The following is a 15,004-nucleotide window of genomic DNA, read 5'->3' on the forward strand; positions in this document are numbered from 1 at the left end:
TTCCTTTTTATGTCTGGGTAATATTCCATTGTATATATGTACCACATCTTCTTTATCCATGCATCTGTTGATGGGCATTTAGGTTGCTTCCATGACCTGGCTATTGTAAATAGTGCTGCAGTGAACATTGGGGTGCATGTGTCTTTTTGAATTATGGTTTTCTCAGGGTATATGCCCAGGAGTGGGATTGCTGGATCATATGGTAATTCTATTTTTAGTTTTTTTAAGGAACCGCCATACTGTTTCCACTTGTTCTTTATGTGGCTCTCTCCTTCCACTCTGATTTGGTTTTCTCTGCTGTGTAGCAAATTACCACAGATTTATTATCTCACAGTTTCCATGGGATAGGAGTCCAGGCACGGCTTGGCTGGGTTGTCTGCTCGGGGTCTCACACGCTGCATTCAAGGTGTCAGCTGAGCTGTGGTCTCATCTGGGGCTCCGGGGCCCCTCCCAAACCCGTTCAGATGATTGGCGATGTGCAATTCCTTACGGTTAGCCATGGGAGTGAGACCCTCAGCTCCGCAGTTCACAGGCTGGCTGTGACTTCTTCAAGGCCAGTAGGAGAGCATCTCTCCTGCCTTCATTCTCCTCCTTCACGAGACCTGAAGTCACCCCAAGACCACTCCATCCAGGGAGCTGGTCCCCTCCCGTTATTATCCTCATCGCTTCACAGGTGTAGCTCTCAACACTGTTTTGTTTGTTTGTTTGTTTGTTTGTTTTGCGGTACGCGGGCCTCTCACCGCAGCGGCCTCTCCTGCCGCGGAGCACAGGCTCCAGATGCGTAGGCTCAGTGGCCATGGCCCATGGGCCCAGCCGCTCCTCGGCATGCAGGATCCTCCCGGACCGGGGCACGAACCTGCACCCCCCGCATCGGCAGGCAGACTCCCAACCACTGTGCCACCAGGGAAGCCCCTCAACACTGTTTGAAATAGTTTGTTTACTTGTTTATTGTCTGTCTCTTCAACCAGATCACTAGCCCTGTGAGGGAAGGGCTCTGTTTACTCCCCCATTGTATTCTCAGCGTCCGACAATGTGTCTAAAATGTGGTTGGTGCTTATTAAATATTTGCTGAATGAATGCAGAAGGTCGATAGGTGGCCAACAAGGGGATCACACAGCCTTTTTTTGTGTGGATGGGGAGATGCTGACTGTACAGTTCAGAAGAACAGGGTGGAAAGAGCTGTGTGTCGGTGTGACGTGATATTTGAAGCAGGTCCTCTTAACCTCAGGGCCTGCTTGTCTGCCTCGCTGCCTTGCTCACCTTTCATGCTTTAGGCACTTAGCCAGGTGAGGAGGGGAACAGCCAGTGACAACTTAGAGCAGTTGCTTTTCTGTAAGAGTGTTGAATCTTTCCTTCGAGATGCTCTAAGGCAGTAGTTCCTAACCAGGGGCATCCTTCAGAATGACCCGAGTCTCTTCCAAAATACAGGTGTCCAGCTCTACTCGCTGAAGGTCTGATTCAGTAGCTAAGTCTGGGACATGCAGAGTTTGGAAACAACAATAAGAACACCACCAAACCCCAGACGATTGTGTTTTGGATCCATGGTTTGAACCACAGCTCTTACAATTTGAAGTTCTATTTTTATTCTTCAGGGTATTCTTAGAGCATTGGGGTTTAGGAACAGAGTTCGGGCTTCCTTATTAATAGGGGGTGATTTTAGTCCTCGTTCCTTTAAGCCTCTTGTGTTCCAGGCAACTGTGGGAATTTAAGTCGCCTTCTGGCTGGAACACAGTGTACAGTATAAGTTGTAGAGGTTTACACTTGGCCACTGTGGGTGGTGATACAGAGAGGAAGACCGACCGCCAGTGCTTTGGAGGAAGGAGAGACCTGACCTGCTTCTGAGTGAGGTGCCTCACCTCACGTGCTGGGACCGTGGAGTTTTTGTGCCACCGCCAGGCTACGCTGCTCCCTTGTCTGTTGGTTTTGCTTGTTCAGAAGCTGCTTGCTTCTTCCTTCATTTCTCTTAAACCCTGACAGAGAGGCAGATTCAATAAGGTTTAGTAATCTGTGCCTGAGACCAAACTATTAATTATTCCACATGATTGGTGCCTCCTGTTCCTACAATGCACATATTGTATTTCTCCGTTTAAGGGAAGTTGCGTTTGCCAACTTTTTATTGCTTTACCTAGATTCTTGGCAGTCTTTTTTTGGTTTTGTTTTTAAATAACATTGGTAGGAGTTCAAAGGGAACCACAGATAAATGATGGCATGCCCTTTTCCACCCAACAGAAGACTCTTAGAGCTTGGGAGGTTGTAGAATGGTCACGCAGTGAAAGGAGAGGAGGATGGGGTAATGTGGCTGGTAGAGAAAAAGTGTAAAACTTGAAATGGTAGAAGGTCACAAGAAATGAGCTCCAGGGCCACAAGCCTTTTGAAATAATTTCTGGCTCTCTCTTTCTTAGACTGTCACATTTTCTGGTCAATTCTCAATTCCAGTATCAAAATGATGCCATCCCTTAGTTTTCCTTATGTACCCTTTCTGCTTGGGCCCTGCAGTGAGTCCCCATATTGTTGATGCTCAGCCTCCACCCAGAGCCCTGTACGTTTTTATTGGCTTTTCCTTCTGTTTTCCAACTCCAGATTTCCCGAACTGTTTTTGGGGGTACTCTTGCAGTAGTCTGTAAAAATGTGGGGAAGGTTCTTGACAGTGTCCTCCTGGGGGAAGATTCTTAGCATCCACTGGGATATGTAGGGTTCTTTTTAGTCCGTACTCAGGAAACCCTTTTAACTTGGTTCAACGTATTGTTTGTCCGGCCTCATGTGAGCACAGAGCGCTTCAGAGGGAAGACCCTGCAGTGTATGGATTGAGAGCATTAACTTTTTTGTTGTTATTTTATTGTTTTTCTGTTCAATGTACATGGATTATTTTTAGAGTAATCTTACACGCACAGCAACGTTGAGGAGAAAATACACAGCGTTCCCAAATCCCCCCTGCCCACCCCGTATGCACAGCCTTCGCCATTATCAACATCCTGCACCAGAGTGGTACATTGGTAACAACTGATGAACCTACACTGACATGTCATTATCCCCCAGAGTCCACCGTTTACATTAGTGTTCCCTCTTGAGTTGTACCTTCTACGGATTTTGACAAATGTATAGTGACATGCAGCCATCACTATGGTCTCATACAGAATACTGACCTACAAATCCTCTGTGCTCTGCCTGTTCATCCCTCCCTCCCTCCTCTCAACCCCTCATTCTTTTTACTGTCTCCATAATTTTGCCTTTTGCAGAATGTCATATAGTTGGAATCATACCGTATGTAGCCTTTTCAGACTGGCTTCTTTCCCTCCACAGTATGCATTTAAGCTTCCTCCAAGTCTTTTCATGGTTTGGTAGCTCATTTCTTTATAATGTTGAATAACATTCCATTGTTTATATGGACCACAGCTTATTTCTCTCTTCACCTACTGAAGGACACCTTGGTGGCTTCCAGGTTTTGGCAGTTATGGATAAAGCTGCTATAAACATCCGTGTGCAGTTTTCGTGTGGAAATAGGTTTTTGGCTCCTTTGGGTAAATGCCAAGGAGTACAGTTGCTGGATCGTTTGGTAAAAGTATGTTTAGTTTTGTAAGAAACTGCCAAACTGCCTTCCACATGGCTGTACCGTTCTGCATTCCCACCAGCAACGGATGAGAGTTCTTGCTGCTCTGCATCCTCGTCAGCATTTGATATTGGCAAGCTCTGGATTTGGGCCATTCTGATAGGTACATTTTTGTTACTTTTTGATTTGGTGATTTCTTTCTTTCTCTTTTTTTTTAAAAAATTTATTTTATTTTTATTTATTTTTGGCTGTGTTGGGTCTTTGTTGCTGCATGCAGACTTTCTCTAGTTGTGGCGAGCGGGGGCTACTCTTCAATGTGGTGCCCGGGCTTCTCACTGCGGTGGCTTCTCTTGTTGCGGAGCATGGGCTCTAGGCACACGGGCTTCAGTAGTTGTGGCACGCGGGTTCAGTAGTTGTGGCTCGCCGGCTCTAGAACACAAGCTCAGTAGTTCTGGCGCACACGGGCTTAGTTGCTCCACGGCATGTGGGATCTTCCCGGACCAGGGCTCCAACCCGTGTCCCCTGCATTGGCAGGTGGATTCTCAACCACTGCGCCACCAGGGAAGCCCACAAGTACAATTCATTAATACGTTTCATGACATAGACAAAGTTTGAAAGCGTTGACTTTGAAGACAGGAAACTTCAAGGCTGAGCTCTTCCCGCTCAAGTTGTCTGCGTTTGGGTCAGCTACTTACCTCTCTAGACTTGAGTTTCCCCATCTGAACAACGAGGTCAAAACTTGGATCCATGAGGCTGTGGTGTGGATTCAACAAGAGGAAATGCTTAACGCAACCTCTACACGTGTTGAATGTTTGTTTAAAAAAAACCTCGCCGGTTAGGAAATGCTGCTCCAGGAACTCTCTGTGCTCCTCTCAGACACAGTTACCCCCCTCTGTTTGACCTGCACATCCCTGTCTCTGTTTCCAGGCCGTAGGCTTGGAATGTCCCTAGTGCCATTTACCAAGGGTATTTTCTCTTCTGTTTAAGCAACTTCCGAAGTTGTTTTAAGAATGTTTCCTTAAATTATTGAAAACAAATTCTTCTCGAATTCTTGTCCAGTATTTGATCTTCTCTGAGGTTAAGTCTCAAAAGATGAATATGTGCATCTCTGAATCTGTCTGTTCTCTGCTTCTCTTCCTTCTGTACCCTCCCTCCCCCTCCCCCTCCCTCCCTCCTCCCTCCCTCCCTTCCTCTTTTCCTCTACCCCCAACGCCCTCCACCTACCATTTCTCAGTAAATATTTATTGAGAACCTGCTAAGAGCCAGAGACCGTGCTAGTTGCTGGGTGTATAAAATAATTCAAGTGGGCTCTGCGGCCCAGGGAGTGCACTTTCCAGCTGGGATGATGCATGTGGATGTGTGAGAACAGTACTGTGTGGGGTTGGAGCTGCTCTGAGGAGAAGCCTTGATCCTTATCCTTGCTCGTCCCTGTGTGATTTCATGTAACGGCTCAGGTTCCCTCTGCTGTTCACATCATCAGTGTTGGCTTTCTTGGGCCATGAGGTCCCTGGGAACAGAGATGAAGCCCCGTGTGTAGCCAGGGCCTTCATACACGGTGATCAGAGAGTTATTCAGTGTGTAGATAACATAGGCCAGCAAGAAGGTACGGCATGTATATACAAACTGCCAAAAGAAGAAATTTACATGCAGTTTGCAGATGAATGCCTTTCTTCATTGGTTTTTCCAGCTCCTGTCACATGTAGAGAAACTTCGAGCCTTAATGATAGATGATCTAAACACAAGTAATGTATTCTACAAGAAAAGGATAAAAGAGCTAGGGCAGAGCCTCCAGGAGCAGAACGAGCTCATCATCACGCAGATACAACAGGTATTTTGGAGTATACATTGGCACCTTTTTTATGTAAACAGTGCAGTTTATCTAAGAACGTGTTTTTTGTTTGTTTTTTGTTTTTTTGCGGTACGCGGGCCTCTCACTGTTGTGGCCTCTCCCGTTGCGGAGCACAGGCTCCGGACGCGCAGGCTCAGCGGCCATGGCTCACGGGCCCAGCCGCTCCGCGGCATGTGGGATCTTCCCGGACCGGGGCACGAACCCGCATCCCCTGCATCGGCAGGCGGACTCTCAACCACTGCACCACCAGGGAAGCCCAAGAACGTGTGTTTTTATTTTAGAGCACTTGTAAGCTGGATAAGATAAAGGAGATAGAATATTTTTTTCCCTGTGGTTGTTTGTATAAGTAAATAAAATAATTTTTAAAGGTATTTTAAAATACTGTAGAGCAATCAGATTTATTCAGTTAGAATTCAGAATAAATGTGAAGGTAGCTAAAATTCCTTTTGGTAATTCCTTACCAAAAGAAGCAGCTGAATCCAAATGCTGCTTTTATAAAACGTTTGCCTCCATGTCATTAAAGTCCACGTGTCCTGTGTCTTTGGAGGATTTAGTGAAAAGGTTCATTTACTGAGTACGGTATCTGTCCATTATCCAGTATGTCCCTGTCTAGTTCAGACATGGATCACTGAAAAACTGTTCTTCTTTGCAGATTAAAGAGTTTACCAGTAAACCATTAAACGTTGTCAGTGAACCCAGAGGTAAGTGGACCAGGATCCCAGCGCTGGAGGCAAGGCGGGCCTCCCTAACCGTGCGCTGGACTTCAGAAGAATGCTGGGCCGTGATGGTTCATGAGTGCTAAGGTGTGCTAAGGTGTGCTAACCACAACCCAGAGAGTTGAAGAATTTTAAATACCTAAACTGTCATAGAATGGTCTCGTATCCTTTTTATCAGAATATCGTTATGCACATAATACATGCTTAGTAACTGTACCTCTGGATGGATGTGCAATAAGATGCCTTATGATTAAAAGTACAGAGTCTGGGGGCAGACCGGGTTCAACTCCCATCTCTGGCACTATGTAGCTTTGTGAGCCTCTGCCCCGGTTTCCTCAGCTCTAAAGCTGGAATATTAGTAGTAACTACATCATAGGCTTGTTACAAGGATGAAATGGGAGACCATGTATAAAGAGCACCTGTTAAACACTCATGAGTGTTGGCTATCGTTATTAATATTAAACTCTTAATTACCCTAAAGTGCTGTAGAGGCTTGCTGCATGATTCTGCATTGTGGTAGGCTGGGGTTAAGGGTTTGTTCTAAGTATAGTGGGGGGATATACAACCTACTGATGGTAGCAGTGATAGCCATCCATCTCCGTTTCATTCAAGAGCTCGTCCAAAAGGGGGGCTGGGAGCCAGAAGTGCAGGGTCTCCCAATACAGCGTAAAGCTTGCCTTTTGCCTGGTTTTCTTCCGAGTGATCCCAGTCTTGGTTCCTGTACATCTCAGGTTATTAAGGCATCTTTGTTTACTTGAGGGATGCCAACTGGGGATTGATAATGGGTGTTATGAGCTGGGTTTCCTCCCTGTCTCTGGGGGCCATGGGAGACACGGGCATATCTCGGAAGTATTGCAGGTTCAGTTCCAGACCACTGCAATAAAGCCAATAATCACAATAAAGTGAGTCACACAAATTTTTTTGGTTTCCCAGTGCATAATAAAAGTTATGTTTATACTATACTATAGTCTATTAAGCATACAATAGCATTATATCTAAAAAAAATACACATACCTTAATTAAAAAATACTGTATTGCTAAAAATGCTAACCATCACCTGACAACGCAGGGTTGCCACAAACCTTCAATTGGTAAAAAATGCAGCATCTTCGAAATACAATAAAGTGCAATAAAATGACATATGCCTGTACATTGACCTACACACTTGTTTCCCTCGTTTTGAGATAAAGGTTTGGGAAGGGTGGTGGTTCCCTATAACTTCTCTTGGAATAGTAAGAGTTCAGGTAGTGAGGAATAACTGTATAATTACTTAGACAGCATACACATTTGAAAAATAATTTTAGAAAAAAGTTAGCTTTAAAAGATGTATGTTAAACATCTTTTTTGGGTGAGTTGCTATATGTTGGTAAATATCATTGTTTTTTTGGGGGGGAAATATTAGGATATGCACTAGCAAAATATAACCCATAGCTTGTGATTTTTGTTATTAATTTACTTTTTTTGTTGTTATTTCAGGGAATCCTTTAACCTCGCAAACTTTTGAATCTAAGCCAACTACCCCAACTGTACCTAGTAAGTTTCTATAATAGTCTCGGGGTTCTAAAGATATTTTTAAAGTGCTAAACCCATACATAACTTCTACTTACTGTTTTTAGAGACATTTCTTTGAACATCAGTGTGTTTGGAGATTATATAATGATCTATTTTGGTTCCCAGATTTGACCTAGTTCTAAAACCCAATATTGTAAATATCCGTGTGATTTTGTGGTGATTTGGGTTAGCCATACCTATTACCTTACTATTACCTTATTACCTTACCTGTTAACCTTATTCGCCTAATAAAGGAACAACTAAAAATTCTTGGGCATCGCTGCAGTTTGTACTGTTGGATTTCCCAAGGTCATACGCTGTGACCACAACACTGTGTGTCGTGGCCACCACATTTTGGCATCACTGAGACCCAGTGCTGCAGGGTTTGACGCGATGGTCCCACCAGTCACTCACTTGAAGTCCGCTCAGCACAGCTGTCTTCCGGAGCTGTCAGGATTTGGCCAGAATCCAAAAAGACATAATCTGTACAGTTCAAAATGGACAGATTGTTTTCTTCATAATAAATAGTTGAAATATTTTTGTTTCCATTCAAGAAAACATGTGTACAGGATCTGAATAACTGGGGAGAGGGCCTGCACTGAGGCCAGGCACTGAACAACCTGTTCATAGGGGCCCAGGACTTGTGATGATGAAAGGACATTGATGAGCGTGTTTGGGAATTTGGCACAATTGACTGGAAAGGGCTGATTGTTTTAACTGCTTAGCTGCTTCTTGAGGCCTCTTGATGTTGCTTCTGGAAGCTGAAGAGGCTGAGAGGTGCTCAGGAGGAGAGGGTAGTTTAAGTGCCAGGAGGAGAGCTGAGGGGAGAACAGAAGCATTTCAGAGAAGTATGGAAATTTAAAAGACACTCAATTATTATGTTTATATTTTAATTATACTTAGCACAATATTGGAATGATAATGTGTTCCAATAAAACTTTATTTACAAAAACAGGTAGGGGCTGGTATGTCCCACAGGCTGTAGTTTACCAAACCTGGATCCAGATTAGCAAGTTGTAAATGGGTTTGAAGCCCATATTTCCAGAATTGTTAGCAGTTTACCCATAGTTAGGAGTTGAATACTTTCACACTAGCCATTGTAAAGACAAAATTGTATGCCTATAGGGTAGCTGAAGTTTGTGAACAGTATTTTTTAGAATAGGATTAGAACTAAAGATCTATTCTAATAAGCTAGGGAAAGAGTCAGTAAACTAATAGACAGATAAATAAATAGTTGAGAGAGGAACCTCAGATAGGAATTGTCAGATATTGGAAGAGAGGCTGTAGGATCTAATTTTCTGAGATATTTTGAAGTACAGGGTGTTCAGTCTTACTTGAATCAGGTATACTCCTCTCTGAAGGCTGTGGCTGAATTAATGCCTTCTCACCGTGTCTTCCAGCCCAGTGATTGGGGTAGTTTTTTAAATTGGTTTATTGTACATGAATATTCATAGCAGCATTATTCATAATAGCTAAAGAGTGGAAACAACCCAAATGTCCATCAACTAATGAAAAGATAAATAAAACGTTATCTGTCCATACAATGGAACATTATTTGGCCATAAAAATACATGCTGATGCTGACACATGCTACAACATGGATGAACCTTGAAAACATGATGCTAAGTTAAAGAAGCTGATCACAGAGGACCACATATTTAATTGTATGATTCCATTTACATGAAAGGACCAGGATAGGCAAATCCATAGAGACAGAAAGTAGATCAGTGGTTGCCAGGCGCTGGGAGGAGGGAGAGATGGGGCTAATAGATATGGGTATTTTTGGGAGGTGTACATGTGGTGAGAATGTTCAAGAATTAGATAGTGGTTACTGTTGTACGACTCTGTGACTGTATTTTTTTTAAGTTAATTGAAGTATAGTTGACTTACAATGTTGTGTTTAATTTCTGCTGTACAGCAAAGTTACTCAGTTATACATAAATATTCTTTTTCATATTCTTTTCCATTATGGATTATCACAGGGTATTGGATATAGTCAGTTCCCTGTGCTATACAGTACGACCTTGTTGTTTATCCATCCTATATATAATAGTTTGCCTCTTTGACTATGATAAAACCCACTGAATTGTATATTTTAAGCGGGTGAGTTATATTTCCATAGGCTGTTATTTAGAAATTGGTTTAGCTTAGTCGGTGATATCTTTTGTCTTTTGTCCCTCATCGTCTGTATATATCTTGACTGATTTGATAAATATTTGGTTATCATCATGTTCAGGTGCTGACGCTATAATTACAGAACACTGTGAGCTTTTTCTTTTTATGCTTTTTCAGTGAATGCCCCAGCCCCACAGACTTTGGATGCTAAGTCAAGTCTAACAATGGCACATGGTAAGTTTCAGCAAAGCTTCAGCGTTCTATGTACAGTTTCCACCCTGAGTTAGGTAACTTATTAACTGAAAGTGCTTCTGTGTGGGGTAATTATGCCAACAAAACATTTTGGTGAATGCAAAACAGTTAATAAAACTGCAGTCTTCCTATGTAAAGTTACTGTGAACTGATCATACCCACCAGTCATAAAGTATAAAATGTATCTATTGCTGGGCTCACAGGTACAGATTTTAACTCTGGGTAGTACTTGGATCATTTATGATATTTGGGAAAAAGTAGTAAGTATTGGGTGAGAGGATGACTTTCTACTAGACCAGCCAACCAGCACATGCCACAGGGCATATGTGACTGTTTTTGTAACTTTCAATGTGGCAGCAAGTCACCTTTTTTAAACAAACAGTTTCAGTGATTGGTTGGAAAAAAGCTAGAAAAGACATGTGATGGAAACCAAAAGAAAAAAGTAGGAACCACTGGATGAAACTGCTGCCAGGATCCAGTTCTTGGACCAGGCCACAGACTGATAATTATTATTAACATGATCCAGTAGACAGGGTGAATATTTATAGACATGTTTTATTTTTATACAGCTAAGGTGCTAACAGTTTTTATAGTATCTTTTTAATATATTGTTTTCCTAAAGTCTGCTGTATATTAAATGAATTAGGATGGGAGGGGGACCACCTTTTTCCTGTCTTACCTACAAATGCTTCTGGAATCTAATGATTACTTCATTCCACTTCTCTTTTTAGCCTGTTAGTTAGGACTTAAATCTGTGGTCAGTCGAGTTGGACTTTTTTGTCTTCATAAATATTTTGGTCCATATATCATGGCCTTTTGTAATTATCCTTTTTCCTCACTGACTGATTCATGAAGTGTTTATTGCCCCTTACTTTTTTCCTAAGATCATTTCAGGTGGATCGGTTCCCTTTGGCATGTGTTTTTAATACGTAATGCATAAATTCTTCACATATTGGATGTTATTATTTACAAGTGTTTAGAACATGCAGGGTTTTTTCCTTTGAACCAGTAACAGAGTTAAAATGTATGTTTGACCTATAGAAACTTTCTTTAATATTGAAGATATGAGAAAATTATCTCTGGCAATTATTCTCTATTCATTTTATTTATGTCAGGTCTAAAGTCTCTCTGTTGCCTCCTTCTTTAAGGTTGATTTTTTTCCACTCTTTTTTAGATTCTGTTCCCATATAGGTCCATTACAGAGTATTGAATAGAGTTCCCTGTGCTGTTCAGTAGTAGGGTTGATTTTTATAAGGCATTGCTGGCTACTTCTTTTTTGTACCTCAACACGTGTTTTAGTTTCTTTTGTTTCCCACCTTGTTCTTGTTAGCCTCCTATCTGGCATTACATGAGGGCCATATTTTCTTCGTTTTATATTTTTGGTACCCGATAAAGGACACATACAGTAGGCATGTAATGCTCTCTGGGGCTGATTCCAGGGTCCTGACAAATCTGTCAGTCCTAGAGCACTGTGTTCTGTGTGGACCCTGGCCTGAATCAGCCATGCCCCCTTGCTGGCATCTGTTGGGATTGAAGTGCTCATTTTAAATGCCAGCCAGACCTGGCACGAGGCCCACAACCCTTGGATTGGGATCAAAGCTGATTTGTGGGCATCTCAATGGGCAGGGGCAGGGGAAGAGGCTTGGTGGCGGCCCAGTGCCTGGCCACCCCCAGCTGTGGCAGCTTCCCCAGGTGCTGGGGGGCAGGGGCACAGGGAGGGTTGGTCACGTATCGCACAGCATTAATTAGCCCAACTTCCTCTCTGTCCTTCCTTTTGTTCTATCTCAAAGCTTGATGAGGTCCTTTACCATGAGAAATCTCACGATTACTCACCGGCTGAGGTTGGGTTCCCTGAGACGCAGACTCTGGGCTGGAGGTTTGCGGGTGCCATTTGGGCAGTGCTCTCAGACAACACCTATGAGAGAAGCAGGGTTGGGCGTTAAAGGGATGTTGATCCCACATGCAGCTGCAGCGGAGGCCTCAGCAAGTCTGACCAGGAGCTTTAGAGCTGGGGTGGGCACTTTGGAATTTTCCTGGATTGAGGCCGTCAGTTATAAGACATGGGTTGCCCCAGGGAGGGGGCACGCTCCTTTCAGCTGAGACAAAGCAAAAAGTAGGAGCAAAACGTGGCAGGAAAGCACTGGATGTGAGTTATTGGTGCAGACGAATTGTTTGGCTGAGCATAGAGTACGCAAAAGAGATTTGAGGGGCTTCCCTGGTGGCGCAGTGGTTGAGAGTCCGCCTGCCGATGCAGGGGACACGGGTTCGTGCCCCGGTCCGGGAAGATCCCACATGCCACGGAGCGGCTGGGCCCGTGAGCCATGGCCGCTGAGCCTGCGCGTCCGGAGCCCGTGCTCCGCAACAGGAGAGGCCACAACAGTGAGAGGCCCGCGTACCGCAAAAAAAAAAAAAAAAAAAAAAAAAAAGTCTAGTTAACATCCCTTGCCACACATAGGTACACATTTTTTTTCTTTATTTGTATAACTTTAAAATCTTGATGCTGAATAACAAATATGAAAGCATCTTTTTGATGTTCACCAGTTGTGTTACATGGATGGAATTACATGCTCCTTTGCAGGGCCATGTTTACATTTCAAAATTAAAGTGGACTCCTATTTACTAATAGGCTGTGTTCCGAAAGTTCATTTGAAAGTAGTTTAAAATGCATTTCTCCCATACAGTCAATGTCAGATATGTTGAGTAGATGGCTGAACAAGCTGTAAGAGCCTATTTTTAAACACCTAAATATAATACATATTTATTTGTATATTCCTATTATATGTATATGTGTGTATGTGTATATTTGTATATGCCTAAAATAGAGTATCAGAAACACCCTTTAGTAAATTAAAAGCCAGACCTTCAAAGTAGGAGGTAGTAAATCCGAGGTAATACATGCAAAGCTCTTAGCTCTGTGCCTGGCAGCCCGGTGAGCACTGAGGAATTGTTGCTATTATTAGCCTCGCCCACCCTGGGGTCTGGTGGCAGGATGAAATGACCCCCGTTTTGTGGAAGCAGGTGGAGAGCTCTCTGGGCAAGTGCCCCATGTCAGTCTCCAGGCTGAAGACGAGGGGCCCAGGCACCTCCTAAGTCAGACTTTCGGTTGCATTTCATTCTGTGCCTAATGCCTGACTGCTGTGGTTAGTTAGACCTTCAGCCAAAACCTGACCTTCTCCATGAAGGAGCTTTCCCTCTGTTGATCGGATGGGGTTTGCTTTATCCATGCTGCCTGCGGGTTTCCTTGTGTGTGGGCATAGTGACATTTCCCTGGGAAGTCACCCAGAGGCCTCATCTCCGCCGGCCACTGTTCTGGGGTGGGATTGGGAAAAGCCTGTCTTCTCTCTCATCTCCTCAGCTTCACCCTGGTGACTCTCTGGGAGCAGAACTAGGTCTTGAAACGTGGTTTAGGGACACGAAGGTGTATAAGAATGGGTCTCAGTCCTGCTGCTGACCCCAGGATACCTCTCCTTGCCCTTTTACCATTCTGGTCCTTCCACTTAAAGACCCTGGGGCTGGCAAGAAGTGGGAATCCCAAGGCCCTGGGAATTTTTTATGTTTTTATCTTTGGAAATTGAATATTTTCAATAATTTTCTATCTAGCCACCTGGTCAAGATACAAGGAAAATATTTTTAGGGATAAGTGAAGAAGATCTTTTGCAGTTGTGTTCTTGTGCCTTAAAAAAATCATGTCTGGCACTAAGTTGATGAGCAATAAATTTTAACTTTATTATTTAAAATGTAATTTCCTGAGAGTGGAGTTAACAGAAAACACGCAACAAGGGAAGATACTATGGAAAAGTGACCAGCTTTAACTGGCAGCCTTTATATTTTTTTCCCAGTAAATTCTTGCTATTTTAGGCATGATTAAAATACTGTGGAACGATATCTTTCAAAATTGTTTGAAAGGAACTAATTTTACTTTGCTGTTGACCTATTTGTACTATTCTTATTTTTCCTCATTAATAGAACAGGCAGTCTCATCGCACATACTGGAACCAATAGAAGAACTTTCAGAGGAAGAAAAAGGTAACAAAGAGCTTGATCAGGGTTTATATCTGCATCAATCACATTTCGATGCTAAAACCCAAGCCTTGGAAGTATGATTCAGTGGTTTTTATCGTAGTGTATCAAAATTAGGGAAGACATTTAGGTTTGGATTACATTTTCAATCTACATGTAGTATTCTGTCATCCTATTCCCCCAATGTGCTATTATATTTTTCCCCCGCTTTACTGTTTCTTAGCATATGAATAAGAAATTTCCTGTGTCAGTGAACTTGAAAAAATATTTTAAGCCTTTATGTCAATGCAGAGATTTTTTGATCAGATGACAAGTCGACACAGTTGTGTGCCAGATTATACAAAAATATTCATGTCACAGTAGTTATTTCTCATGCCCTGAATCTATGAAATGAATAGGTGAAGTGCCCATTTCAAAAATTGTTTTTAATAGCAAGGAAGGCGTAATGTCTAAGCTCTGAATGTGGACTGTTTACATGCAGAATATCTTAATGGCAGAATTTGGGAGCTGTTACAGGTTTGGGGAGATAATTAAAATTATTACTGCTTCCTCATTTTATTTGGTAGTAATAATAAAACTTATTTTCTATCAACTAATCTTTGAAGCTTATGAATATTTATTTACATTATTAAGAATATTTTCTAATGCTAGATTTATCCTGAAACAATTATGTTTGAATCAGTTTATCATAATTTTCTCCTTAGTAATAATAATGCTTTACCATATTTCACTTCTTTAGGAGAAAGCAAATTGTTAATATTTACGTGGGCTCTGGTTTTGTCATTTTTGTTAGGAAGAGAAGTAAAATTATATGTTCTAATATGTAAATTCTTGATATTTGTTATAACTTCTTATGTGTTCTCTAGACTTTTTCCAGTTTTTTTGTTTGTTTGTTTGTCAAGGCTACAAATTGAGAAGGGACTACATCAGGCATATCTATAACATCTACATGAT

At 42.4% G+C, this 15,004-nt stretch overlaps 1 protein-coding gene across 1 annotated transcript in view; it reads left to right on the forward strand.

Annotated features, from left to right (window-relative positions):
- DZIP1 (DAZ interacting zinc finger protein 1) overlaps positions 1-15,004 on the forward strand; it is a gene marked incomplete at both ends in the record, with an annotated part of 49,633 nt that overhangs the window by 20,301 nt on the left and 14,328 nt on the right. The window contains 5 exons of the mRNA XM_079721939.1: positions 5,235-5,375; positions 6,049-6,097; positions 7,589-7,645; positions 9,956-10,012; positions 13,997-14,056. Coding sequence (XP_079578065.1) covers positions 5,235-5,375; positions 6,049-6,097; positions 7,589-7,645; positions 9,956-10,012; positions 13,997-14,056 — 364 coding nt within the window. The remainder of the gene's footprint in view (positions 1-5,234; positions 5,376-6,048; positions 6,098-7,588; positions 7,646-9,955; positions 10,013-13,996; positions 14,057-15,004) is intronic.

The sequence above is a fragment of the Hyperoodon ampullatus genome, assembly GCF_949752795.1.
Source record: "Hyperoodon ampullatus genome assembly, chromosome: 16".
NCBI lineage: Eukaryota > Metazoa > Chordata > Mammalia > Artiodactyla > Ziphiidae > Hyperoodon > Hyperoodon ampullatus.